The following is a 27,142-nucleotide window of genomic DNA, read 5'->3' on the forward strand; positions in this document are numbered from 1 at the left end:
TGTTCCAGAACTCCCTGGCAGCAGGCAGACAGAGGGAGCCTGCGTCTCTCAGCCAATACAGCTTGTCAAGGGGCTGGGGCTTTAACAGACAGGTGGTGATCTGAGGAACGAAGTAAGTGGAAGTTCAGGTGTGTAAACGTCCCTCCCTCACATTTTAATTCAGTTTTTATACATTGAGGAAAATTGGTATTGATTTTCATCATAGTTTTCATGAATTGCTTATATTCAAATTTTATTTCCGTTTAGCTTTCATCACTGAAAATATGCAGCAGATGAAAATTATGATGAAAATAATTTCATCAACGAAATTAACACTGCATAGAAATGAACAGGACCTTTAGGGCTCTTTCACACGGGCGCTCCGTATGTCCGTATATCACCCCATCCGCTGACATCCGCAATCCCCATAGACTAACATTATGTCCGTATATCATCCGCGAACGGATGGGATGATATGTGGACACATGGAGCGGATGACATAAGTGTCATCCGTGTCCGTAAAAAAATAAATATAAAAAGTGCCGCAGCGGAAGAAGAAATCGGATCGGCCGTGTGAAAGAGCCCTTAATGTTATTTCTTCCAGTGTGATTACAAGCACGGGCCTTATCAATAGCTAGTTTGGCAGCTGTTTGGACCCCCCAAAATGCATTTGATCTAGCCCCTGACTTTTACTAAAAGAAAGTTGTATCTGGACCTCTTTTCAGTGGTGTGGCACTTCAGTTTCCATTTTTGTTACATTACACAATAAGGAAAGGAGAGCATGGAGATCCTAGTACCTGTGAGATTATTAATCAACATCAACATTTTAGGATAGTAAGGCTCCATTCACACCTGAGGGTATCATTTTCAGGCGTTTTTTTGGGGCGTTTTTCAGGCTTTTTTTAGGCGTTTTTTGCAGGTGTTTGGAGGCAGGCATTGACATCTAGCAAAACGCCTGTAATCTGCCAAAAAAGAAGCTCATGTGCTTTTTTGAGCTTCAGGGGGTTTTGCTTCAGGTGACAAAACGCTCAGATGTGAACAGGGGCCATTGAAATGAATGGGATTTTGCTTGTTGGGCGTTTTGAGACTTCAAAGATGAGCGTTTTATGAGCTGAAAAACGCTCAGGTGTGAACAGGGCCTAATACCAATAACACAAACTTATAGGCTCAATGGTATTTTTCCACTTTTCTCATCTTGCCCTGCACTGTGTCAATGTGTGGAGGCAGAGCTTTGCTTTCACGTATCAGAGACTCCAGCAAGAAAAAGTGTACACAGCACATTAGTGACTTCATCAAATCTCACCCAATATCTCCCAAGACTAGAAAGGTGCATGAGTGCCTTAGAACTCAGGCTCCAGATATACAGCTATTAGGCAGAAGGTACAGAAGTTTCTAGGTAACCTCACTGCTGTTTTTCAGGAGGAATTGTTTCAGGGGTACGGCTTAGCTCAATAAGATTTCTAGATATTCCCTATTACATAGAAAATATTTTTTGAGTTTGAGTCCACTTCAAAACTTTAAACAACTATGTTGCAGTACAGAGTTAGTAATAATACAGTAGTAATAGCTTTACTAGTAGTGTTATAAAAGGTTAAAGTAGTATTAAACCCTTAGAGTTTATTTAGATTAAGGAGGAGCTCCAGGCTCCATCAGCAGCTACAAATACTGCAGCTTCTGACTTTTATTATTAGGACACTTACCTGTTGTTCTCACCCTAGCCAAATTTTCGATCAACTATTAGGTGCTGCTGCTGCCTTCTGCACTTCACAGCCGACACACTACTGTGCATGCGTAAACCGTGTTGGGCTCTGTGATCTGGCCAGCTTCAGGGGAGGGAGGAGGGAGCCAAAATTCCAGCCGGAAGTGGGAGTGGGTACCTGTCAAAACAAGGTACCTGCTCCCCCCCCCAAAGGTTTCAGATGTGGCGGGGGGGGGGGGGGAGAGGAGGCAGACAAGCGCAACTACATTGAGAAAAATGTAAGAAACATTCTCCACCTAATTCTTTGTTTAAATGCAGTTTCCAACTTTCATTGCTGCCCCAGCTCTCTCAGTGCTGCCTCCCTGAAACTTTCAGTCTTCACTGAAAAATTGAACAGTGGACAGTGCAGTCTGGAGCCAGTCATCTGTTAGGAACAGGGGAGTGCCTTGTCATCGTAGACTAGGGGAATGTGTGTTTCTCTAGTTCTTGCGTGCAAGGGTGGCTCCGTAGGATGCTGTAGGAGAAAGGAACCACCCTGAAACAGGAATCCTGGGGCAGCAGTCGCAGCGACAGCTTTGACTAGAACATACAATAGGTAAAAATTAAAAGATAAATAATTTGCATACTCTTACTCATTCATAGTAGGTGATGAAATCAGCTGCTTTAGATGCCTAAAAACCTAAGGGATTAATATCACTTTAAAGTATACTTTACCTAAACCCAAACACTTACACCTAGTATGCACAGGCCCCCCATGAAGGGGTCCACAGGATGGAGAGGGCTTGGATTAATGGCTACATGCAGTTTGCTTTCAAATGCATTCAGCCTGTATTTAAGATCAGTTTGAGAGACCCCTGAGATCATTTACAGTTTATTGACAGAAGCTAACTCCCTTCTAAGCTGCATTACCTGCTTCATTTGCTTTTGCATTCCCATTGACTTGTATGGTGAAAGAAGCTGTTATGACATGAACAAAAGCCTGTCAACACAAACCTATACAGCTGCTTCATAAGTGGGGCCATAACAGCATAGCTGTTCATCCATTAATACTGCAAGTATATTTGTCTCTGTGAATAGGGCAAAATCAAAGGTTCATATGAAGTGTGTAAATGGGGAAAAATATTACATTATGGCTTAAAATGGCGTTAAGTATCACAGTAAATAAGTATGCTTCCCAGCTATATCTAGTGGATATAATGTGGTATTTTCCCCAATCACATATTTGATCTGCAAAGAATTTAGCATTTGAACATTAAATTTTTCCCCATTTGCACAGAATGAATTTACATGCAGATTCAATGGATGATTATAATAAAATAAGTAAGCCTGTGGTCACACTGGGTACGATTTAAAGTAGTGCAATTTAAAGTCTGACTTTAGCACTACTTCAGCATGACTTCAGCACTACTGCTGTGAGATTTGTAATGATTTGATAAGAGAGGGGCTGTGTGTGTCACGGGGAGGAACAGCGATGTTATGAACAAAAGATTAACTAGCAAAGGGTTAATGTGTAGTTTCTTTCAGGGCTCAAGTAGTGCTTATATAGACACAGATACGATTCACAGCACGATTTACATTATAGTCTATGGCAGTGAAATTATGCTGAAGTCCTGAAAAAGTAATACATGAACTACTTCTCAAATCAAACTACTTGAAATCACATCTATTAAGACACTGCCATAGAAACACATTCAATGCTATTTCAGGTACGATTTGTAAATCAGATGTCGTGCCTGAAGTCATACTGTGTGTGACCGAGGACTAAAACCTTAATGCAGAACCAAAAGCAATCCAGTTTGGATGGAAAAAGGCAGCTTATAACTACTGTCTGTGTTTTTACAATGCGTGTTCCATTGGGGAGATTTCCCTTGACTTCCCTTTCCCAAAGCTGCAACTGTAAGTGAAAGGATATTTCCTCCAAAGTGAGGGAAATCCTTGGTTGTCACCACAGTCACAAGAACCACTGTCTCAAATGAAAGATGTACCCTCTATCCTTCTTCTGGTGACAATTTTATCTTAAGCTACAAAAAAAAAAAAATAGACCTCAGTTATGCTTTTAGCTTGCATTATGGTAAAGGGAAATTCTGCCAAAATTATCTTTCAGTTTAAAGCAAAATTAAGCAGAGTATGAACCCCATATTAGGCCTTTATTGCTGTCCATGACCTTTCAGGGTTTTTAGCCTCCTAAGAGAAATATGTACAGTAGTGGATTGACTCCAGAGAAACCAAGAAGGTTATTTCACAGTTAAAGTAGGTGTAAACTAAGATGTATGATTTTTACCTATAGATAAGCCTACTATAGGACTTACCTATAGGTACAGTAAATATCTCCTAAATGTGAACTGTTTAGGAGATATTTACTTTAGATGCAGCCAATGACGTCACCAGCTCATGCACTCTGAAGGAACGGCTGTTTCTTCAGAGCCGTGCCGCAAACAGCGACTCCAGCGTGCGGGAGTGAAGTCATCGCCGGCTAGGTCATTCATATTGCCGAAGCCCACCAACCTGGAAGGAAGACCGGGTGAAGATGGAAGTGCCTTCAGCGGTGACAGAGCACCACTGGAGGGCTTCATTTCTAGCTAAGTCTGTCATAATGTGCTAGCATTCGATGCATACTAGCAAATTATGACTTAACCTCCCTGACGGTATTTCCGAGTGTAGCTCAGTGTTATTATACACAGTGCCAAAAGTGGTAACCCCGAGTCACACTCAAGATTCCCCACAATCACGCTTACCATCCTCTACAATCCCCCGCCGGCCTCCCCTGCCATTCTCCAGCCATCCTCCCGCTGTCCTCGCTGTGTGTCCGGCCAATGCCATCACCTGTCTTCCGGTTCCCTTCCCTGCAAGCGCAGAGACCCAGGGGGGTGGAACCGGCGGGAGATTCAAAAAAATAAAAAATAAAAACAAATAACATGATACAGTGTAATCTGTAAGGATTACAACTTTGTATCAAGCTATTTCATCACAGCTTTTCATCTAGTAACTTTTCCAGTGCCCTGCCTGTACTTTTGTGGTTCTTTGTGCCTGAAAAACTGAGAACGTTCATGACGTCCAAAAAGCGTTCTCTTAGCTCAAAAGCACTTTTAGACGAACTGGAAAACAGCAACAATTAATCGGAATTATTTGAAGAACTGAGCGATAGTGATTTGTGGGAAAATTTGTCATCAGGTACTGAAAGTGATGACAGCGACGATTCTGCGACTGAGTTCAGTGATGTGAGAACTTGGTGCTCTATTGACTGTGGTACGGATCAGGCAGCGCCCCTAAGATTCCCATTTACTGGAGCACCTGTTATGAAAGTTGACGTTGACCATGACAACCCCTTGGCATACCTACAATTATTTCTGACCGATGAGGTTATTGAAAAAATAGTTATCGAGACAAACCGGTACAAAGAGAAACAATGCACTACGTTTCGGAAGTTTTCAAGATACAGAAAGTGGGAACCAGTAACCAAAGATGACATTTGGAAATTTCTGGGCCTGATAAGTCTTCAGGGAGTGGTGGGGAAACCCCTTCAGAAGTGGTATTGGACAACCAATACATTACTTTCCACTCCATTCTTTGGCACGGTCGTGTCAGAGTACAGATTCTCCCTCATAATGAAATGTCTCCACTTCGAAACCAATAAAGAATTTGATGAAACTACTCATCCTGCACCAAAACTGAAGAAAATTTGGGAAGTATATCAAATGATACTACAGAATTTCCAATGGAGCTATGTGCCAGAAAGAGACATCAGCATAGATGAAAGACTAATGGCCTACAAGGGAAGGCTCAGCTGGGTGCAATACATTGCATCAAAGAGGGCACGATTTGGCGTAAAATCCTACATGCAATGCGAATCGTCAACTGGCTACATTTGGAATTCAGTGATATACACTGGAAAAGGAACAAAATGTGATCAAACATACAGCAATTACAGGGCTACATACAAATCAGGGCTGTTGTGTAACAACTGACAACTTTTGTACATCTCCTGAACTTTATGAGGTTCTACTGCAAATCAAAACTGATGCCTATGGAACCGTAAGGGCTAACTGGCGCGACATGCCGCCAATGTTTGGTAAAAGAAGCTCAAGACAGGAGAAATGGTTGCCTGGCAGAAAGGCAAAATGATGACACTGCGATGGGGGGACAGGAAAGATGTGCGCCTAATGAGTACAGTGCATAATACCTCCACTGTTATTGTACGCATGAAAGGTGGGAAAGAAGTCATGAAGCCAGAAGTAGTGATAGACTACAACAACACCATGGGAGGTGTCGACAGAGCCGACAAAGCAATGACATTCTACCCAGCAATGAGGAAACAGCAACAGAAGTACTATAAGAAGATCTTCAGACATCTTCTTGAGCAGTGCTTGTGGAATGCATACATTCTGCTCAAAAAAGTGACAAGCCTGTGATTCATTCGGACTTCATTTAGAAAGTTGCCGAACGGGGGGGCGTGGCCTGGCACAGCATGTGAGAGGACGTGTGTGAGAGGAGCTCCGCCGGACCGATATCCTTTACCGCTAATCCTGCAGCCCTCCGGGCACGATAATCCTCCCTTCACCTCCCGCACACCCGCGGCACTGACCTCCGCATGTCTCCGCCGAAGAAAGGCTCTGAAGCTGCGGCAAAACTAGCTGCATTCCGGAGGCTGGAGAAGGAGGCCCCGATCCAAGATGGCGCCGGCCCGTCGCTTGTGGTGGAGGAGCCTGAGAGCCCTGCTACATCCAAGGTTTTGGAAGCGATTGCCACTTGCCAGACCATGCTGACAACTAAAATCGAGGAGGTGAAGGTAGATATATCTTTGATGCGTCAGGATATGCAGAAGCTAAGGGACAGAGTTGGTGAGGCTGAACACAGAATTAGCGAGGTGGAAGACTCCCTCCCCCCATTGCAAAGCTCCTCAGACAGGCTGCAGCAACAAGTACACCTTATCCTCCAAAAACAAGATGACATGGAGAATAGGCTGCGCCGCTGTAACCTGCGGTTCATTGGCCTCCCGGAGGGCTCTGAAGGTGCAGACCCCTCATCCTATTTGGAACAATTGCTCACTCAGACATATGGCAGAGAATCCTTTTCACCCACTTTTGTTGTGGAACGTGCACATCGCCTCTCGGGGCGTCCCCCCCCTCAGGGTGCACCCCCCCGCACATTCATCGCTAAATTCCTGAACTATCGGGACAGAGATGCCATATTACGGCTGGCCAGAGTTAAGGGGAACATTCCATTTGGAAATCACAAAATAGCGATTTTCCCCGACTTCTCTGCTGAAGTCCAGAGGCGCCGCAAGAGCTTTTTGGAGGTCAAACGCAGGCTGCGTATCAAGAATATTAAATACTCTATGTTGTACCCGGCCCGTCTTAGAGTGGAGGGTGAGGACCGAGCCCACTTCTTTGAGGATCCGGAAGCCGCCATCTCCTGGTTAGAAGGACTGGAAGCTAGAGCCTGACCACCTTGCCCTGGCGACTTCATGATACTTTCTCCCTGATTGCCTATGCCTTACGCTGCTGCAGAGGTGGAGGGGGTTTTGTAGATCCTGCGGAACTCAAGACTTTGCATCCCCCTTCCCCCCCCTCCCCCCTCATTTCCCTGCACTACTGCTCCTGTGTTTGACCGGCGGAGCGCCCTAGCTCCACAGATGGAACTGATTTTTCTGTTCTCTTCCTATGGATTTCCACCTGCCCATAGGCTTTGCTACCCAGCGATACACCTGTTGGTTTTCGCCCCCTACACCCGCTCAGGCGTGTGTTTGTGCCCAACTCCCCTGTTGCCCCCTGCGACTTCTGTTGGACCTGGGCCCCCGGGCCCCCTTGCTTGTCCTAGTTGTATTTTGCTGTATTTTTGCTGACTATCCTGGGGGTCCCTGGCCTCCTGATCTTGCTCTTTACCAGTCGCATGTGGGCCTGTTCTGGTTGAGGCACTTGTTTGGGAACAAGCCCGCACAAGTTGGGGTTGGTGCAGGGCAGGGAGGGGGGATTGGGGTATTACCATTGTTTACAGTTTATATTTGGTACAATCTCTATACTGTTTCTGTTCTATGCACATTGACCTCAAGTAATAACTACCTGCTCTTTTGCTGCCGTTTATTAATGCTTGTGTATGACCGTGGACTTGTTAGTTCTGTGGCCTTATTGCCTGAGATCCTGGGAGCCTCCGCTCCACGCTCCGTATTACCCCTGCCATGGCCGCATTGAAATTGTTGACGTGGAATGTCAGGGGTATGCGCGATAAGATTAAACGGACGGCTGTCTTTAATGTTTTACGCCGTGTACGGGCTGATATTATAGTACTGGTGGAGACACATTTGGAGGGCCGCGTACAACAGTCTCTCAAACGGCCCTGGGTTGGCTGGGTGCAGCACTCTGCATATAGCTCGCACTCCAGGGGTGTGGCGCTTCTGGTGGCCAAATCGGTACATTTCCAGCTCCTAGGATCTCAGGTTGACCCAATGGGTAGATATGTCTTTCTCAAAACGTCAGTCTATGGGGAATTGATGCTGCTGATGGCTTTCTATGTGCCCCCCCCTTACTCTGCTGTGATTATAATGGAGGGATTGGCGTTTATGGCACAATGCCCAGGGGCCCCGGTGATCTGGCTGGGCGACTTTAACAATGTGATGGACTCGGGTCTGGATAGATCCGGTGGCGCCTCCCAGGCGCCGCCGGGGTCGTCCCCGACCAGGTTCTCCCGATTGTTGGAGAGCTTTGGTTTGGCCGACTCTTGGCGCAGCAAATACCCCGCTCAGCGTGCGTACTCCTGTTTCTCGGCTGCACACCATTCTATGTCACGCATTGATCTGATATTGTTGTCTCGAACCCTGCTCCCCAGGTTACTGGTGGCAGGCTTCGCCCCACGGACTCTGTCTGATCACTGCCCTTATTGGATACTGTTGTCCTTGCCATGCAATAGACCTCCCCCGGCCTGGCGCCTGAATCCCGCCTGGCTCCCCTTGGTGTCTGATGGGAACGACATTGAGGGGACCTGGACACAATTCTTTTCTGATAATGAGGGCACTGCCTCCCCGGCTGCAGTGTGGGAGGCATTTAAACTGTTCGCCAGATCCACTATGATTTCCAAAATCAAAGCTGTTAGAGCGCGGGCTGCTGAGGAGATCTCCAGGGCAACGACAAATCTAATTGAAGCTGAACAGGCCTTTATGGCGGACCCGACTCCGACACATGAATCCCAGTATAAATTGACCTCTAAAGTCCTTTCCCAACTTGAATATGAGAAGGCGAAATCTAAGATGTTTTTTCAGAAGCAGAATCTGTTTGCACATGGAGAGCGGGCGGGGAAACTCCTCGCATATTTAGTCCATTGTGAGGATAGGCCCCCGGTAGTTATTACTTTAAAGGATGACCTGGGTAATGAGATCACTGATCCTGCTGCGGTGACACGGTGTTTCCGATCATTTTTTAGTACACTTTACACCTCTAGGGCCCCCGCTGACTGCACTGACATGCATGACTTTCTGGACTCTATTGACTTTCCCACTTTGACACCCGACCAGTTGGCGACCCTCGAGGCACCCATTTCTGTGGAGGAGATTGCAGCAGCCGTGTCCAAGTTCCCTAGATCTAAGGCCCCCGGCCTAGACGGCCTCCCGATTGAATTCTTCTCCCAATATTCGGAACTCCTTTCTCCTAAATTATTGGCTTTGTTTCAATCTCTATTCAAAGATGCAGCCCTACCCCCTTCTATGCGGGAGGCGCTAATTGTGCTCATCCCCAAGCCGGGCAAGGACTTACACGCCCCAGAGTCTTACCGTCCCATCTCTTTGCTCCCAGTAGACACTAAAATCCTTGCGAAAATTTTATCCCTCCGTCTTAACAAGGTGATCCTTTCACTCATACACTCGGACCAGGCCGGGTTCATGCCTGGGAGGAACACCTCATTTAACCTTCGCCGGTTATTCATGAATCTCCAGGCACAACACGACGGAATGGGTGGCAGGGTGGTGGTCTCCTTGGACACGGCTAAAGCATTCGACTCGGTAGAGTGGCCATTTCTATGGACCTGCCTGGACCGATATGGCTTTGGACCTAATTTTATTAAGTGGGTCAAACTTCTATATAGCGCCCCGGTAGCTAGGGTCCTGGCCAACGGCTGGCAGTCGACCGCCTTCCCTTTATCCCGTGGCACTCGACAGGGGTGCCCCCTCTCCCCCCTGTTGTATGCCCTGGCCGCGGAACCCCTGGCGATGGCCATTAGAGCACATCCCGGGATTCGTGGCCTACGTAAGGGACCGCTAGAGGAGAAAATCAGCATGTATGCTGATGACACTTTGTTATATTTGGAAGACTCTCGAGAATCCCTGCTCACAGCCCTTTCTTTAATTGAACGGTACGGACGATTCTCCGGTTTTCAGATAAACTGGGATAAGTCACAAATTCTCCCGCTTGACGAGAGCCCGCAGGCGATCGCCCCCGCAAACCCGGCCCTACAATGTGTATCCCGCATTAAATACTTAGGGATTCAAGTGACAGCTAGCTCAGCAGATTATGTCCCGGATAACGTTCAACCCTTGTTCCCTCTGCTTAAGGCTAAAATTCAAGTATGGTCCAAATTACCTCTGGGAGTGATGGGTAGAGTCAATTTAATTAAAATGATTCTCCTTCCCAAAATTCTCTATGTTGTATGGCACTCTCCTATTTACCTGCCACTCAGGCTGTTTAAGCAGATGGAATCACTCCTCAAGACCTTTGTTTGGGGTGCTAACCGGCACAAGATCTCCTGGCGCAAACTCAAGAATCCTACAAATCTAGGGGGGTTGGCCCTGCCGGATTTTAATCTGTACTATCTGGCAGCTCAGTTGTCCCAGTTCTTTCACATAGATAAAACGGATAGAGAACGCTTCTTGACCCTGCTCTGCCCTGGGTGGGCTCATCCCCTCGGGGACCCCCTCCTAGTTATCCTTAGGGGCGTCAGGGGCTCGCCGGAGCCCCTGTGCCCCAGATCTCTTCTATATCACTATTGTCGGATCTGGGAGGTGGTAGCGTCCAGGCTTCGGTGCCCTCCATTCCACACATTCACCCCTCTGTGGCATAATAGTACATTGCGTGAGTTCCTCTCCATCCCTGACCTGTCGGTATGGAGTGGGAGGGGTATTCTTCTCCTTAGCCATATCTCCACGACTACTGGTCTACGGTCTTACGAGACCTTGCGAGACCAGTTTGCGCTCCAGGGCCCCATGCACTACAGATACTTACAGCTCTCCCATGCCTATAGATCTCAATTCCCTGACGGCCCTCCTGAGATAGAATCGGTTACCACCCTTGAGATTGTTAAAAGTACAGAACCCAGTCACCTCATTTCCATGTTCTACTCTGAACTTCACACACCTTCCTCGACCACTTTAGCTTTTGCACTTAAGACCCGCTGGGAGCGCAGTGTGGGGGCCATGGAGGATGAGGAATGGGAGGATGCCCTGGAGACGTGCCGCAGAGTGTCACCAAAACTGTCGGATCGCCTAACCCAGACCTTTATAATACACCAGGCTTATCTCACCCCACTTAGACTGTCCAAATATCACCCTGACTTGGTCCCCTCTTGTCCTATGTGCGGAGACCCTGATGCTTCCTTCTTTCATCTATTGTGGAGCTGTCCCCAATTACAGACTCTATGGCAACAAGTAGTCACATTTCTGCATGACAAAATGGGGTCTCCTCTACAACTCTCTCCTAAGGAGTGTCTCCTGGGGGTCTATCCGGATGGAGGGATGCCCAAATCCACTGTCATATTTCTTCAGGAAACTTTGTTTATAGCACGTAAATTGATAGCCAGGCGGTGGATGAGACCTACTCCTCCTACTCTAGGATTGTGGATTAAGGAAATTAATAGTGTCATCCCATTTCATAAACTTTTATATAAACATAGGGGGTGCCCTTTAGAAGTTCAACAAGATTTGGGACAAATGGGTGCAGTGCCCTGATACGGCTCAGTAGTGAAGTGGGTAACTACTTTATGCTGACCGCCCCTGTTAAACCATTATTGTCTGCTTGAGTGTTGGGCCGACAGAAAGTAACTGACTACTGCCTTATTTTTACTATGTCTGTTCTGTTTCTAAGTGTTAATCACTGTGTATATTTGTATTTTTGTACCCCTGTGTGTTATGAATCTGATCGCAGTTTCAATGCACGGTTTATTTTTGTATTGTACCAAAAGTTTCAATAAACCTCACTGTTTTAAAAAAAAAAAAGAAAGTTGCCGAACGTATCTTTTTGAATCACCAAACACCATCAATGGCTGGGAATAGATCTGGACGTCATGCTGTTGTCAACCCGGAATGCCTGACTGGTCATCACTTCATGGACTACATCCCACCAAAAAAAAGTCAGCACCAAACAAAGTCAGCACCAAAAAAAGTCAGCACCTACAAGGATGTGCATGGTTTGTTGCCCGAAGAGAGATGACAGTAACAGGAAAATAAGAAAGGAAACCAGATTCTATTGTCCTGATTGTGACATTGGACTTTGTGCAGTCCCATTTTTCAAAATCTTTCATACCCGAGATGTTTACTGAACCATTATTACAGTGACTAGTAATATCGCAACCGTTTGTACACAAATCAGTGTTTTTGGTTTGATTATATTATTGAATAAAATGTATTATTATTATATTATAATTTATTATCTCGTGTTTCAAACATCATTATAACCCGGATGTCTACTAGACTCTTGTTTGAATAGATTTAAGTGAGTTATTACAGGCCTAAAAAATATCAAACAACCGATTTCCATGCAAAACAATGTATGGCTTTTAAATAAAAATTTTTTGACATAATCAGACCACCAGGGAGGTTAAAGTGATTGTAAAGGCAGAAGGTTTTTTTTATCTTAATGTATTCTATACATTAAGATAAAAAAGCCTTCTGTGTGTAGCAGCCCCCCTCAGCCCCCCTAATACTTACCTGAGCCCATCTTTATTCAGCGAAGTTGCAGGAGTGTCTAAGCTGCCTGGGACTCCGCTCCCCTTTGGCTGTGACAGCAGCGAGTCGCTATTGGCTCACACAGCTGTCAATCAAAACCATTCAGCCAATCAGGAGAGAGAGGGGGCGGGGCTGGGTCATGGCTCCATGTCTGAAAGGACACAGGGAGCTGTGACTCGGCTCTGATGCCCCCATAGAAAGCTGCTTGGTGTGGGGGCTCTCAACAGGAAGGAGGGGCCAGGAGAGCCAAAGAGAGACCCGAGAAGAGGAGGATGCAGGCTTCTCTGTGCAAAACTAACTGCATAGGGCAGGTAAGTATAACATGTTTGTTATTTAAAAAAAAAAAACAAGATTTTACAATCACTTCAAACTGGCTGGTGCCTTGTTTTTTTTTTTTTTTTTTTTTTTTTTGTTTTCTACTGCTTTAAAGTGGTTATAAAGCGTAAACATTTTTTACCTTAATGCATTCTTTGCATTAAAGTAAAAAAATGTTTAGGTAGCAGTATACCCCCACACTTACCCAAGCTCTTATTCGGTTCCACACGGTGCCCATCTGCAGCTCTTCTCTCCCTTCACTTACTGGTCTCACTGGCTTTTCTGGAGCACCAAGAGCCATTGGCTTCCACCGTTGTCAATCAAAGCTAGTGACAAGGGAGTGGTGGGCAGGGCCGAGCCCAGCTGTCTGTGTCTATAGATGCAGACAGTGAGGCTCGGGTTCAAGCCAGTACAAGTGCACCCATAGGAAGCAGCTTCTTATTGTTATATCGCGGTTCAGTTTTTGCGGTCCCGGTATATTGCGTTTTTTTTCCCGTAAGACCTATTAATATTATTTTACTAATTAAATCATTGTTAATTAAATATTTGTTTGTTTTCCATTGCTCTTGCTCTGTCTCTCAGTATCTTTTACGTGTTTAAATGTGTTTCTATTGTTTTAAAAGTGTGTTTAAAGGTAATTCTTCATTGCAAAAAACTGTCTCACAAAATGAGATGAATTTGAGGTGTCTATTTCAAAAAGCAGTCATTTTGAGGATGTTCTGTCCTAGCAATTTTTAATATGTTTTATAACAGAAAGTAAAGCTGGCCATTGATGGTCAGTTTATGTCTGAGCTAACTAACAAATTCCTCCATCCACACAAATAGAGGTATTCCCCCCCACCCGGGCTTCATATTCTGACAGTAGGATACACGACTGTCAGAATACAGTGATCAGTGGCTGCAGTTCCTGATCTACAAACATTTTCCAGCTTCTCCCTTCAACAGAAGTCGATCAATCAATCAATTTCTGTAAAGCAAGGATGGCCACACACTGATCAAAATTCGGCAGGTCCCTGCTAAATTGGCCAATTTTTAATCATTGTATGACCAACATTAGAGAAACATTTTTTTTAATACGTTTTAAATACGTTTTTTTTTTTTAATACAAGTATTTTCTCCTTAATATAATAAACTTTACTGGACTGGGCTTTTTTTCCATGGGGCTGCATATATGCGTACAGTGCCTTGCGAAAGTATTCGGCCCCCTTGCACTTTTCGACCTTTTGCCACATTTCAGGCTTCAAATAAAGATATAAAACTGTAATTTTTTGTGAATAATCAACAACAAGTGGGACACAATCATAAAGTGGAACGAAATTTATTGGATATTTCAAACATTTTTAACAAATAAAAAACTTAAAAATTGGGCGTGCAAAATTATTCAGCCCCCTTAAGTTAATACTTTGTAGCGCCACCTTTTGCTGCGATTACAGCTGTAAGTCGCTTGGGGTATGTCTTTATCAGTTTTGCACATTGAGAGACTGAAATTTTTGCCCATTCCTCGTTGCAAAACAGCTCGAGCTCAGTGAGGTTGGATGGAGAGCGTTTGTAAACAGCAGTTTTCAGTTCTTTCCACAGATTCTCGATTGGATTCAGGTCTGGACTTTGACTTGGCCATTCTAACACCTGGATATGTTTATTTGTGAACCATTCCATTGTAGATTTTGCTTTATGTTTTCGATCAATGTCTTGTTGGAAGACAAATCTCTGTCCCAGTCTCAGGTCTTTTGCAGACTCCATCAGGTTTTCTTCCAGAATGGTCCTGTATTTGGCTCCATCCATCTTCCCATCAATTTTAACCATCTTCCCTGTCCCTGCTGAAGAAAAGCAGGCCCAAACCATGATGCTGCCACCACCATGTTTGACAGTGGGGATGGTGTTTTCAGGATAATGAGCTGTGTTGCTTTTACGCCAAACATAACGTTTTGCATTGTTGCCAAAAAGTTCGATTTTGGTTTCATCTGACCAGAGCACCTTCTTCCACATGTTTGGTGTGTCTCCCAGGTGACTTGTGGCAAAATTTAAATGACACATTTTATGGATATCTTTAAGAAATGGCTTTCTTCTTGCCACTCTTCCATAAAGGCCAGATTTGTGCAGTATACGACTGATTGTTGTCCTATGGACAGAGTCTCCCACCTCAGCTGTAGATCTCTGCAGTTCATCCAGAGTGATCATGGGCCTCTTGGCTGCATCTCTGATCAGTCTTCTCCTTGTATGAGCTGAAAGTTTAGAGGGACGGCCAGGTCTTCGTAGATTTGCAGTGGTCTGATACTCCTTCAATTTCAATATTATCGCGTGCACAGTGCTCCTTGGGATGTTTAAAGCTTGGGAAATCTTTTGGTATCCAAATCCGGCTTTAAACTTCTCCACAACAGTATCTCGGACCTGCCTGGTGTGTTCCTTGTTCCTCAAGATGCTCTCTGCGCTTTAAACGGACCTCTGAGACTATCACAGTGCAGGTGCATTTATGCAGAGACTTGATTACACACAGGTGGATTCTATTTATCATCATTAGTCATTTAGGTCAACATTGGATCATTCAGAGATCCTCATTGAACTTCTGGAGAGAGTTTGCTGCACTGAAAGTAAAGGGGCTGAATAATTTTGCACGCCCAATTTTTCAGTTTTTTTATTGGTAAACAAAGTTTGAAATATCCAATAAATTTCGTTCCACTTCATGATTGTGTCCCACTTGTTGTTGATTCTTCACAAAAAATACAGTTTTATATCTTTATGTTTGAAGCCTGAAATGTGGAAAAAGGTCGCAAAGCTCAAGGGGGCCGAATACTTCTGCAAGGCACTGTATGTGTCTTTGTGCCGGGAGCGCGCCACACAGCATACTCCCAGCACAGAGACTGGGGTCTCAGCAGAAGCCCTGGGTCCTGTACTAACAATACGCTATCACAGTAATCAGTCACTGCAAAGTCTAGCCCTACGTTTCTCTCTCTGTGAATGGAGGGAGAGATACATTGTATCTTTTCTTTTTCCTTGCATAAAAAAAAAAAAAAAATGTGTGTAAAAAAAATAAATAAAAAAGAAATAGCTAGATCAAGGTTTGATCTAGGTCAGTGCCAGGGTTGGTCTTTAAGTCAAAGGTCAAGGTCAAAGGTCAGGGTCAGTATATTTTGGCCAGGATTGTTTTTAAACATTTTTAAAATTAGTATCATTTATATTTAGCATCAACATCAGTATGTTTTAGGTAGGATAAAAGAAAAAAAAGCAAAATGCACACTATCGTTTTGGGCTGTACTACAGGTACATACAAGCAAATTTGTAGCCTGTTCCCGCATCGCAAACGCACATCTGGCAGTTCACACTGCCATATGCGATACGCAGGGGGTGTCAATGAAATGTTAACGACACCCCCAGTTTGATCGCATATCGCAGTGCGATCTGACAGTTCGCACAGGATCGGATCGCACAAGTGTGAACCACTGTGCGATCCGATCCTGATGCGGCTGAAAAAAAGGGTCATGTGCGTGTTTGGTGCAGATACAGTGCGAATTCAGCCATACAAAGTGTATGGCTGAATTCGCATCCGCACCTCCGATCGCATGTAATGAAGGAGCAGTGCGCTCCGAATGACATGCGATCGGCGCACACGCTATAGTGTGAACTGGCACTTAGTATATTTCTCCAACAGAGTATACACATATGTCCAGCAACATATTTGAAAAATGACTTATATGCAAATGTTATGTTGTTGTTTTCCTGCTGAATACGCTACCAGAAGTATGCTGTAACCAATAATACAACAGGCTTCTAATTCGATTGGGGCTAGGAACTTGTAAATGATCATGAAATGTTCCTAGAAGCTCCTGAAGCAGCAGCTGCCAGAGGGATGACTGTGACAGATAACAATTTATAGTTTATTTTGAAAACATATCTATTCCTGCAACAATTTGTTACTACATAATACAGTGTCCTCTTTTTTTTTTTTTTTTTTTTGCACAGGGAGATTGCAAAGCATAGAGCAGACCTTATGTTAGGTGCTGTTCAAACCATTGTTTTAATTAGGGTTGCACCTATACCCTAATTTTACTGGCGGGCATGAGTACCAATAATTTCGGTCAAGTACTTGCTGATACCGACTACCGATACCTTTGCAGTGTGATTTGTGCCCATACAAAATGAATGGGCTAAAATCACACTGTAAAGAATCGGATGCAATTTGTACAGGAATGCGGTGCGATTCCTGTCTGAAACATATGTGTTTTCTCCACCGCTCCTAATTCACACAGGTGTACCGATGTGTACCCCATGTGAAAGGCTGTCTTCACCCTTGCGAAGTGCAGAGGCTGCATTCTGATCTATGCAAAGGACCTGCACAGATGTACACTCCAGGATGCACTGGTTCATGTAGCCTCCTGTCATTGATTCCAAAAGGTAGCGTGCATGGGGCTGCATGGAACATCTGTGCATTCCACATGAGTGAACATGGCCCTTCAGCAGTGACGGCTGGTGCTCCATGGGTCGGGGGGGCAGCAGACAGACCTGACAACGGACCAGACCAGCTCCAACCCGCCCCCCCCCCCCCCTGGTGGCCGGCTCACTCACCCTGTGATGCCCCTGGACTGACATGTGGAGGAGGCAGTGGCTTCCCCCTCAGTCTCCCCTGTGTCCCCCTTCGTTGGTCGGGCTTCCCCTGCGTCTCCTCCCTCCTCCTCCTTCGCCAAAAGGATGGCTTCTCCTTTCGGCCAATCGGGAAACGAGTCTCAGGACCCGCTTCCTGATTGGCCAGGAGGAGAATCTGAGTGACAATAGCGAATATTCATTCGCTATTGTCACACAACTAGGGCACAGTGCTCAGCCCCAAGCCTACCCTTTTATGAAGTCCATTAGAGCCTCTGGCTCTAATCACAAGCTTAAAAAAAAAAAAATCCCCCATTGGAATTCATGCATCCGGTGCCCTGCATGTAGATTAGGGGGCCGGACGCATGGATAGAGGGGGCGGCACCCCTGCGCCCCTAATGGATGGGCCGCCACTGCCCTTTACGCTGGTGTACCAATCATGTGAATGTGGCTTAATGGCAGAGTTTGAATGGCAGTGCTACCAGTCAACTCAGCATGTCACGGTAAATTTGCCATAGCCTCGCCAAAAAACATAATGATTATAGCATATGAACAGCCTCCTCCAACTGTTGTTTCAGCCTTTATGGCCTGCTCATGCTGTGGCTTGGAGATGACATTCATTGATACCCCTTTTGTCAGTCTTTGCTTGGCCATCCTGCAAGGTCATTTGTGAATCACTGGGCTCTGAAGCAAAATGAACCCCTTCCGTTCCGGGTTCCCCCTGAGTTCATTACCCCGAGTTCGGGTATACACAGATATCAACCTCCTGTAGGGCATGAATCAACCATGGCTCAGCTGCCTAATTTTACCTCCATTCTCCCAGCTGCCTATGTGAGGCCTTAAGGTGTTACAGACCTTCATAGTCAAATATAAAAGATTGTTCGCAATTTATTAAATAAAATAAAAAAAATAAAAGCAGTAATACTCCCACTGTGTTAAAGAATATTCAGATAAAATATACACCCATATGGTACTACCCTTTATCCCTCTTCGATCCAGCTAATATATTCTAAGGAGAGCAATACTTCTTGCTTCCAAAATATGCCGATGATCAAAGGAAAGTAGGAGGATGGTAATTTTCTTGATGCATTTCCCAGAACACGTCTGCTTCCCCAGAAGTATGGGGAATCTCGAGAGATGGTGGAGTGAATATCATTGTTCATATTAATGAGATTCTGGCTATCATAATTATCGGCAACTTAATCTCAAGCCATTATTATGTTTGCTGTACAGAGAAGAGGGATTGTCAGAAAATCCCACTGCTGACTCTTGTTAACAAGACAGAAAGTGAAGGAAAATTACATTGTTGGCCGTTGTCACTGGAACAGGAGATAAGGGGAAATCTACCAATGGGGACTTTTAGGCCTCATGCACACTGAAGCTGATAAACTCATGTTTTTTGTGAGTTTGGGCAATTTCTTTTAACAGCCCTTAAACTCCCCTCTATGTTATCCCTATGTGTCCATACACACATGGAAGTTTATCAGCAGGGACGTTTAAGGGCTGTTGTCTGAACGTCCTAAATCACATTCAAGAGCAGTTCTTCTGGCAACCAAAAAAAACAATGAACGCTGAAAAAACTCATAAACGCCCATAAACACTCATAAATGCGCATAAACTCTTGGCACGTTTAGCACTTCAGCGTTTATTTATTTCAATGGCCTGAACAAATTAAAATTCTGGCCACTGAAATAAACTCCAAAGTCAAGTTCGTAGTTGGCATTAACTGATAGAAATAAAAACATAAGAGCCGGTTCACACTACCACGACCAGAAAGTCGCCCCGTGACTTGAAGAGACTTGTTTAGAGACTTGGAAGAGACTTGGAAGAGACTTGGAAGAGACTTGTGCACTACTTTGAAGAGACAGGCGACTTTGTCTGTGGGGAATGCCTGGCTAATCTCTTTCTTCTTCCTGGAAAGTCTGATTACAAGTCGTGTCAATTAAGATAAGGAGGCGACTCCCATTGAAGTATATGGGACAGTCGGATCACAGGTCGCCTCAAAGTAGTACAGGACCCTTTTCTGAAGTCGGAGCGACTTCAGTAGTGCCAATTAAGACGGCACTGATTGATTAACATTGCTTTTGTTATGTCAAGAGACTTGGGGCTACACAAGTCATCTCACAAGTCGTGCTAGTGTGAATGGGCAAGAGTTTCTACATTCAAAGCAATACAAACTGGCTGCCTTTTCATAATAAGTATAAATGTTTTCAAAACATACATTCCTTGGGAATACAAGTCTGACAAACAACACAAGGCCCAATGACATGATGGCAGTGCTCAGACCAGGATAATTGCACCCACTGAGCCTACAAGCCATGGGATCCATCATACAAGCTGCTGATCATGTGGCTTTATGCCAGGGCTACTATAGCTAGTGTAGAAAGAAAGCCATCAAGAATGGTTAATGCTTTCCACCAAAATAACCCCCCTGCATTGTCAGCATGGCTTTTCAGGGGTACAAGTAGGGTCGATGTCAAATACACCATGCACCTATCAGCATGATAACAAACACACATGGGGCTTAGAAGATGGTAGGGCTCCCTATGGCTGAGTACAAGCGGAGCTGCCAGATGTGTAAGCATTAGAGGAAGGAAAGGTTTAATCCACATGGGACACGTGCTGCTCGCCTCTTAAAAGCCTGCTGCTATGGTAGCTCTGTGCTTCCCTTGGCTGATCTGATTGTGTCAGGGGGGGAGAAGGAGGAGTGGGGGAATCCTGACATCACGTGTCTCCAGGTCACACAGATGCTACTTTCTTATATAATAAGACAGCAAGCTCTGGTCAGCTAGGATGAACACAAAGCTCCATTGGCAGTCATCACAGCATTGTACTGCAACAGGCTGCTAAACTTTAAATCCCAACTCTGGGACAATTAAAAATCATCCCTTGTAGTGGGGCTGTCCCCATGCTGCAAGGACTAATTGCTCATTTAGGTCAAAGAACTTGTGAAACTAAATTTACTTACTTGATCCTCCGCTCCTCTGTGCTGATAGACTGGTCCCTGCAGCGTCTTCTCCCCTACGCTCCAGCGGTCTACGATTCTGACATCGTCATGACCAATGCATTGAAAACGATGATGCCAAGCGACAGTCCACTCCGCAGAGGGAGGGAGGGCAGCCTAATGGGGGAGTGGAGGATCAGGTAAGTAGTAGCACGTTTAGGCCTGGGTTCACACATATGCGGCCAGGGGTTCATGCCTGGGGTCCGGTGCTTCCCAGTTCACTGGTTCAGGTGCAATTCAGGTCCAAATTTTTGCCTGAATTTGCAAGTGAATCGGGCACAAAGACGCACAGGACCCTTTTTGAATGTGGACCTCGGCTGCCCCGAACCTGTGTAAATCGGCTCCCTTGAGAGCCGGTCACACTCGACTGTCATGTGAATTGGATGCGGGGAAACCCTCATCCAATTTGCATATGTGTGAACCCAGCCTTAATCTTTCTTAGACTAAATGATTAATTAACCATTGCAGTGTGGGTGCATCCCTATTGCAAGGGATCGTTTTTAAGTGTTACGGAGTTGGACTTTAAAGTGTATCTCTAGGTAAAACATTTTGTTTTAAATTGAGTGGAAAATGGTTAGACCCACTGTCAGGTTTTTAAGGCTGTCTGTGTTCCCATTAGTGAGATTCACCCATCTATATATTCTGATACTGACGACCATTGCCACTGAGAAAAAACTGAAGGGAAATTAAAGTTAAGTCTCCATTCACACTAACCCGATGATTTCCAGTGTGACTGTGGGGGGCAACTTTGATGTGACTTTAAAGTGACTTCCATCCAACTTTACACTCTCTGGACCTGGAGCAAGGTAGTGCAGGCACTTTTTCAAGTCGTACATAGAAAAGAAAGGGATGCGGCTTGTCATGTCCAAAGTTTCATTACAAGCCACGCAAGTGTGACTGGAGCCTTAGAGTTGTCCTCAGATCAGGAGGTAAGAAGACATTGTCCAAAGGGGCCACCTTTCATACCTTCAAAAAAAGGTTTTGGCTATAAATACACTTTAAAGTGGAGCTCCACTCCTCTTTAAGCATTTCACCCCCCCCCCCAGATATGCCACATTTGACATGTAATTTGGGGGGGGGGGGGGGGGTTTAGGTACCTAGTTATGCAGGTACTTGCTCCCACTTCCGGTCAAGCTGCCTAGGGGGCTTGAGCGGAAGTTCTCCTCTCCCCCTCCCTTCTTGCGATCTAGTGGGAGACGTCACAGGTCCCAGAAGAATGCCTGACCAATGCGCATCTCGTGCATGCACAGTGCGCATATGGCTGTGAAGCCGCAGGCTCAGTGGGGTATTTTGGTTTTGTGCTGCCCTAGGCAAGACTAGAATTGGGCGACCCCCCTCCTATGTAAATTTGCCCCACTCCTTTTTTAACGGATGTGGCTCCTTCCAATATTGAAGGACTACAAGTCCCAGCATTAACCCCTGAGATCTCACGAGAGGGGGTGGGTGGGTGAGGGAGACAGAGAGGGAGAGAGGGGGGGTGAGAGAGAAAGGGGGAGTGAGTGAGAGAGAGAGAGGGGGGGGTGAGAGAGAGAGGAGGGGTGAGAGAGAGAGGGGGGTGAGAGAGAGAGAGGAGGTATAAGAGAGAGAGAGAGGGGGGTGTGAGAGAGAAGGGGGATGAGAGCGAGAGAGAGGGGGGTGAGAGAGAGGGGGGAATGAGAGAGGCGGCTCTAGTAACCAGCGGCGAGTGAGAGAGAGGAGGGGTGAGAGAGAGAGGAGGAGGCTGAAAGAGAGAGAGAGGAGGGGTGAGAGAGAGAGAGAGGGGGGTGAGAGAGAGGGAGGATGAGAGCGAGAGAGAGGGGGGGGTCGAGAAAGAGGGGGGAATGAGAGAGGCGGCTCTAGCAACCAGTGGCCAGAGAGAGAGAGGGGGTGAGAGAGAGGAGGGGTGAGAGAGAGAGGAGGAGGCTGAAAGAGAGAGAGAGGAGGGGTGAGAGAGAGAGAGAGGGGGGTGTGAGAGAGAGGGAGGATGAGAGCGAGAGAGAGAGGGGGGTCGAGAGAGAGGGGGGAATGAGAGAGGCAGCTCTAGCAACCAGTGGCCAATAGAGTCTCAGGTGGAGGGGGGCGGCTTTTTTGCTGCCCCCCCTGCAAAGTGCCGCCCTAGGCCTGGGCCTTGTTGGCCTAGGCCAAAATACAGCACTGCGCAGGCTGTCTCAGCCGGGTGCCCACACTTGCAATGCCGGCGCCACAGAGAGGAGAGGGAGAGAAGCTACGCTTTTTGTATTAACACAAAAATGAGTGGAATTCCACTTTAAATCAGGCTTTCGCAAGCTTTTTAACATGGAGGAACCCTACAAAAAACATGTAGGTCTCAAGGAACATCTGTTAATATTTACTTATTGCACTTTCCTTTTTTTTTTTTTACCCTTTAACACCCCTTTAATCCCTTAACACATTGCTTCTTTATCATGTATCTGCTGTGAATGGTCCTATCAACAATCAAATGATCGGGAGCCCGTCCCACTGGTGCTCACTCAGCTTGGTCAGTACATTGGGAGCAAGCAGTGTGCACACTCTCAGCACACAACCTCATGCCACCTAGGCTAGGTGTGTTCAGTGACTTGGCATTAAAGCCTACTTTTCTTGCTGCCCCATTTATATGCTAATTGCACTAGCATCTCTGGGCAGTGTAGGTGGCTCTGCCTCTCTCTCTCTCACTTGCAGGGCAATCGCTGGTCGGAATCTGTGCACCCGAGCACAGATGGGGATCACAGTGCAGCTTAACACAATTCCCCATCCCACACTGCACCTGTGTCTCCCTTGTCCCATTGTGAGTGCAGGGCCTAGAGGGCCGGACTTGGCCCGTGGACCTTGTGTTTGAAACATGTGCTCTAGAGGATCCCTAGATTAAAAAGGTTGCTTTAAATAAACTACGCCAGTGGTCTCCAAACTGTGGCCCTTTGCTTGCCTTTATGTGGCCCTTGGGACACTATTCCATCAACTAACACCAATGATGGGGCCCCATTTCCTTACTGATACCATCAATGGGGTATTATTCTCCTCATTGATATCAACTATGGGGCACCATTACTCTTGTTAAAACCAATGATGGGGTACTGATGCCAGGGGATTTTCTACTCCCAGTGGTCACAGCTCAGCCCCCCTAAAGCCTAATGGCCCGTACACACGATCCAAAAATCGGACGAAAATTAACGCTTGTGAAAGGATCGGACGATAATCGGATCGTTAGTACACAGCTTACGAGAGGCAATCACGACAGTTCACCTGATATTATTCGGTCGTGCAAGCATTAAAAATTTTGATCGTATTATAACACATCGTACGATAATCGTATTATCAGTATGTTGTTCGTCCGAAAAAAATGGTGAGCAGTAGACAGCGCATGAGCAGTAGACATCATTTTCCCCTCACATGCTACAGCGTGGTTACGCATACCGGAAGCTAAGAATTATCGTCCGAGAAAATTCGTATTGTGAGTAACCTCTCCCGTTAAGCGAATATTATTGAGAGCTGCTAGAATACGAAAAATAACGGATGGAACGTCGCCCGATTTTCGGATCGTGTGTACTGGGCATAAAGGCCCCTTGCTAAGAAAGTTTGGAGACCCCTGAACTACAAAAAGACTTCCCATACAGAAACAACCAGTAAACACATATAATTATATCATACAATTAAACAAATACAAAGCCTTAAAAGGCACATGGGATCCAAACCTTCCATACACTTAGGATGCCCAATGTAGAGGTGGTTAGAGACAAGGGATGCCAATCACAGCACTACTAAGGTTCTACAGCATGGCAGAGATAAGAACAATGGAACTTTACCAGTTGACCACCATGGCAGCGTTATTGTCGGCTAGAAATGGCAGTTGTCCAGTCACTTTTAGTGCGAGCAGAGGGAGGAGGTAGGCTACACAGCAAGGCATGTCCACGGGCAGTCCCGGCAGGAAGTCCCAGCAGAATAGTTCAGGGTTAGCACAGAGAGTGGCAGAGTGTCTGCTCCACCCGTGTCAGTGGCAGTTTCTCCTCCACCCCTGTCAGTGGCAGTATATTCTCCTCCTGTGTCAGTGGAAGTATCCCCTCCACCCGTGTCAGTGGCAGTATATTCTCCTCCTGTGTCAGTGGCAGTATCTCCTCCACCCGTGTCAGTGGCAGTATATTCTCCTCCTGTGTCAGTGGAAGTATCTCCTCCTCCCGTGTCAGTGTCAGAATCTCCTCCACCCGTGTCAGTGGCAGTATCTCCTCCACCCGTGTCAGTGGCAGTATCTTCTCCTCCAGTGTCAGTGTCAGAATCTCCTCCACCCGTGTCAGTGGCAGTATCTTCTCCTCCAGTGTCAGTGTCAGAATCTCCTCCACCCGTGTCAGTGTTAGAATCTCCTCCACTCGTGTCAGTATCTTCTCCACCCTGGTCAGTATCTTCTCCTGTGTCAGTGTCAGTGTGTGGTCCACTCGTGTCTGGCTGTTCCCGGTGGACAGATCGGACAGGCTTTCCCAAGTGCAGTAAAGCCACATCTAGTACATCTGGGTAGGAAGGCTTCTGCCTGCACGATGGATCACAAAGAGCAGGACACAGATTGTAACCAGGGATTAGTAAAATACAGAAATCCGATTTTGTACGGGAAAGCATCAGTCCTCAATGGATTTTCTAAACCTCATCAAGGCTCTCAGCCGGGCTGTAATCACTTTTCTACGTCGTGCTTTCTCATTTCTTCCTTTTCATATGTGCTGTGGATTGTGTGCCCAGTGTATTTATTTATTTATCATGGAAATCAAATGACAGCTTCCTATTTATTTATTTTTTTATTATTGTTATCATAATTATTATTGTGTTTTTTATTTTAGGGGAATACACTGTCATGACAGCACATTTCCATTTGAAAAGAAAAATCGGCTATTTTGTTATCCAGACCTACCTGCCTTGTATAATGACGGTCATTTTATCCCAAGTGTCATTCTGGTTAAACAGAGAGTCGGTTCCAGCAAGGACAGTTTTTGGTAAGTCACAAATACACTTTTCAATCGAAAAAATGAAAAGAAAAAAAAAAAAGTTTCAGAAATTCCTATATTTCTCTCTGATTGGTTAACTGTATGCATAATCAGTATACATATAATGAGACCCGATATTTAACTCTTAACCCCTTCATGTCCAAGGGTCGTTTCAATCTATGAGACTAAACCAAATGTAGTTTTATTAAGTACTGGTTTACTATTTTAAAAGTAATTTGCTAACTACTTTGCATACCATACATACTTCAAACCATTTTGTCATGATATTAAACGCTTTTATTTGGTGGACTGCTCTGCCAATGCTCTATATGTATTTATAATCTGGAATGGAAGCTATAGAATCTCAGTGGAATGTTTTATTGGCTACTTGTACTGAGAAATGTAGTCTTTTTGGCTCCTGTTTTGATCCAGTGTTCTTAGTACTTTGCCAGACACCATAAAAATTTTGCAGATTACCAGTTTTGACTTTGCTTGTTGCATGCTTGTTGTAGGGACAATAAATCAGAAAGCACCGAAAAGAGATTTGACCAGGCAACTGACAAGGTGGTCTGCAATGACAGGCTCCAGATTTCTATCAGTATTTATTTAATAATTTCAAGTACTATAAAGCACAATAAATTTACACAGTGATTATATATATATATATATATATATATATATATATATATATATATATATATATATATATACATATACAGTATATATATATATATTTATTTATATATTACTGTATATTACCAAAAGTATTGGGACGCCTGCCTTTACACATAAACTTTAATGGAATCCAAATCTTAGCCAGTGGGATTCAATGCTCTGTTGGCCCATCCTTTGCAGCTATAACAGCTTCAACTCTTCTGGGAAGGCAGTCCACAAGTAGAGTTGAGCGAACACCTGGATGTCCGGGTTCAGCGGGTCCGGCCGAACTTGAAAAAAAAGTCCGGGTTCGTGACCCGGACTTAACTCGAACTTTACCTTGATCCCGAACCCCATTGAAGTCAGTGGTGACCCGAACTTTTGAGCACTAAAATGGCTCTAAAAAAACACATGGAAAAGGCTAGAGGGATGCTAATGGCTGCAAAATCTTCTTAAGAGCATGGCAAGTGCTCTGCAAACAAATGTGGATAGGGAAATAACTTAAAATAACATAAAATACATAAAAATAAAAAATAATAATCTTGAATGATGTAGGAGGAGGACGAGGCCCATATGAAGTAGGAGGTTGAGGTGGCGGTGGGTATGGCGGTGTAGGTGGAAGCGGTGGCGGCGGTGGAGGAGGAGGACGAAGTAGCCAACACTGGTTTTGGTTTTTAATTACATTTTTTTTTTATATGAGGGTACACCCCAAAAGAGTAGAAAGATCAAATACAACAATGGCTGGGTAAGGCCGGTATACATGTCTATTCTGCACAAGGTATGGACAAGTCCTGTGGGATCCATGCCTGGTTCATTTTAATGAACGTGAGCTTGTCCACATTGGCTCTGGACAGGCGGCTGCACTTGTCTGTGATAACACCCCCAGCCGTGCTAAATACACATTCAGGTAATACACTGGCTGCAGGGCAGGCCAGCACTTCCAAGGCGTAAAGGGCAAGCTCAGGCCATGTGCCCAACTTGGAGACCCAGAAGTTGAAGGGGGCAGACACGTCATTCAGTACGTTTAGGCGTGTGCACACATACTGCTCCACCAT

General features: G+C 45.3%; 1 protein-coding gene across 1 annotated transcript in view; it reads left to right on the top strand.

Moving 5' to 3' along the window:
- The window catches only part of GABRA5 (gamma-aminobutyric acid type A receptor subunit alpha5), a 405,793-nt gene that overhangs the window by 226,978 nt on the left and 151,673 nt on the right, over positions 1-27,142 (top strand). The window contains exon 8 of the mRNA XM_082244514.1: positions 25,290-25,442. Within this exon, the coding sequence (XP_082100640.1) occupies positions 25,290-25,442 (153 nt within the window). The remainder of the gene's footprint in view (positions 1-25,289; positions 25,443-27,142) is intronic.

The sequence above is a fragment of the Pelophylax lessonae genome, assembly GCF_965119305.1.
Source record: "Pelophylax lessonae genome assembly, chromosome: 2".
NCBI classification, from domain to species: domain Eukaryota; kingdom Metazoa; phylum Chordata; class Amphibia; order Anura; family Ranidae; genus Pelophylax; species Pelophylax lessonae.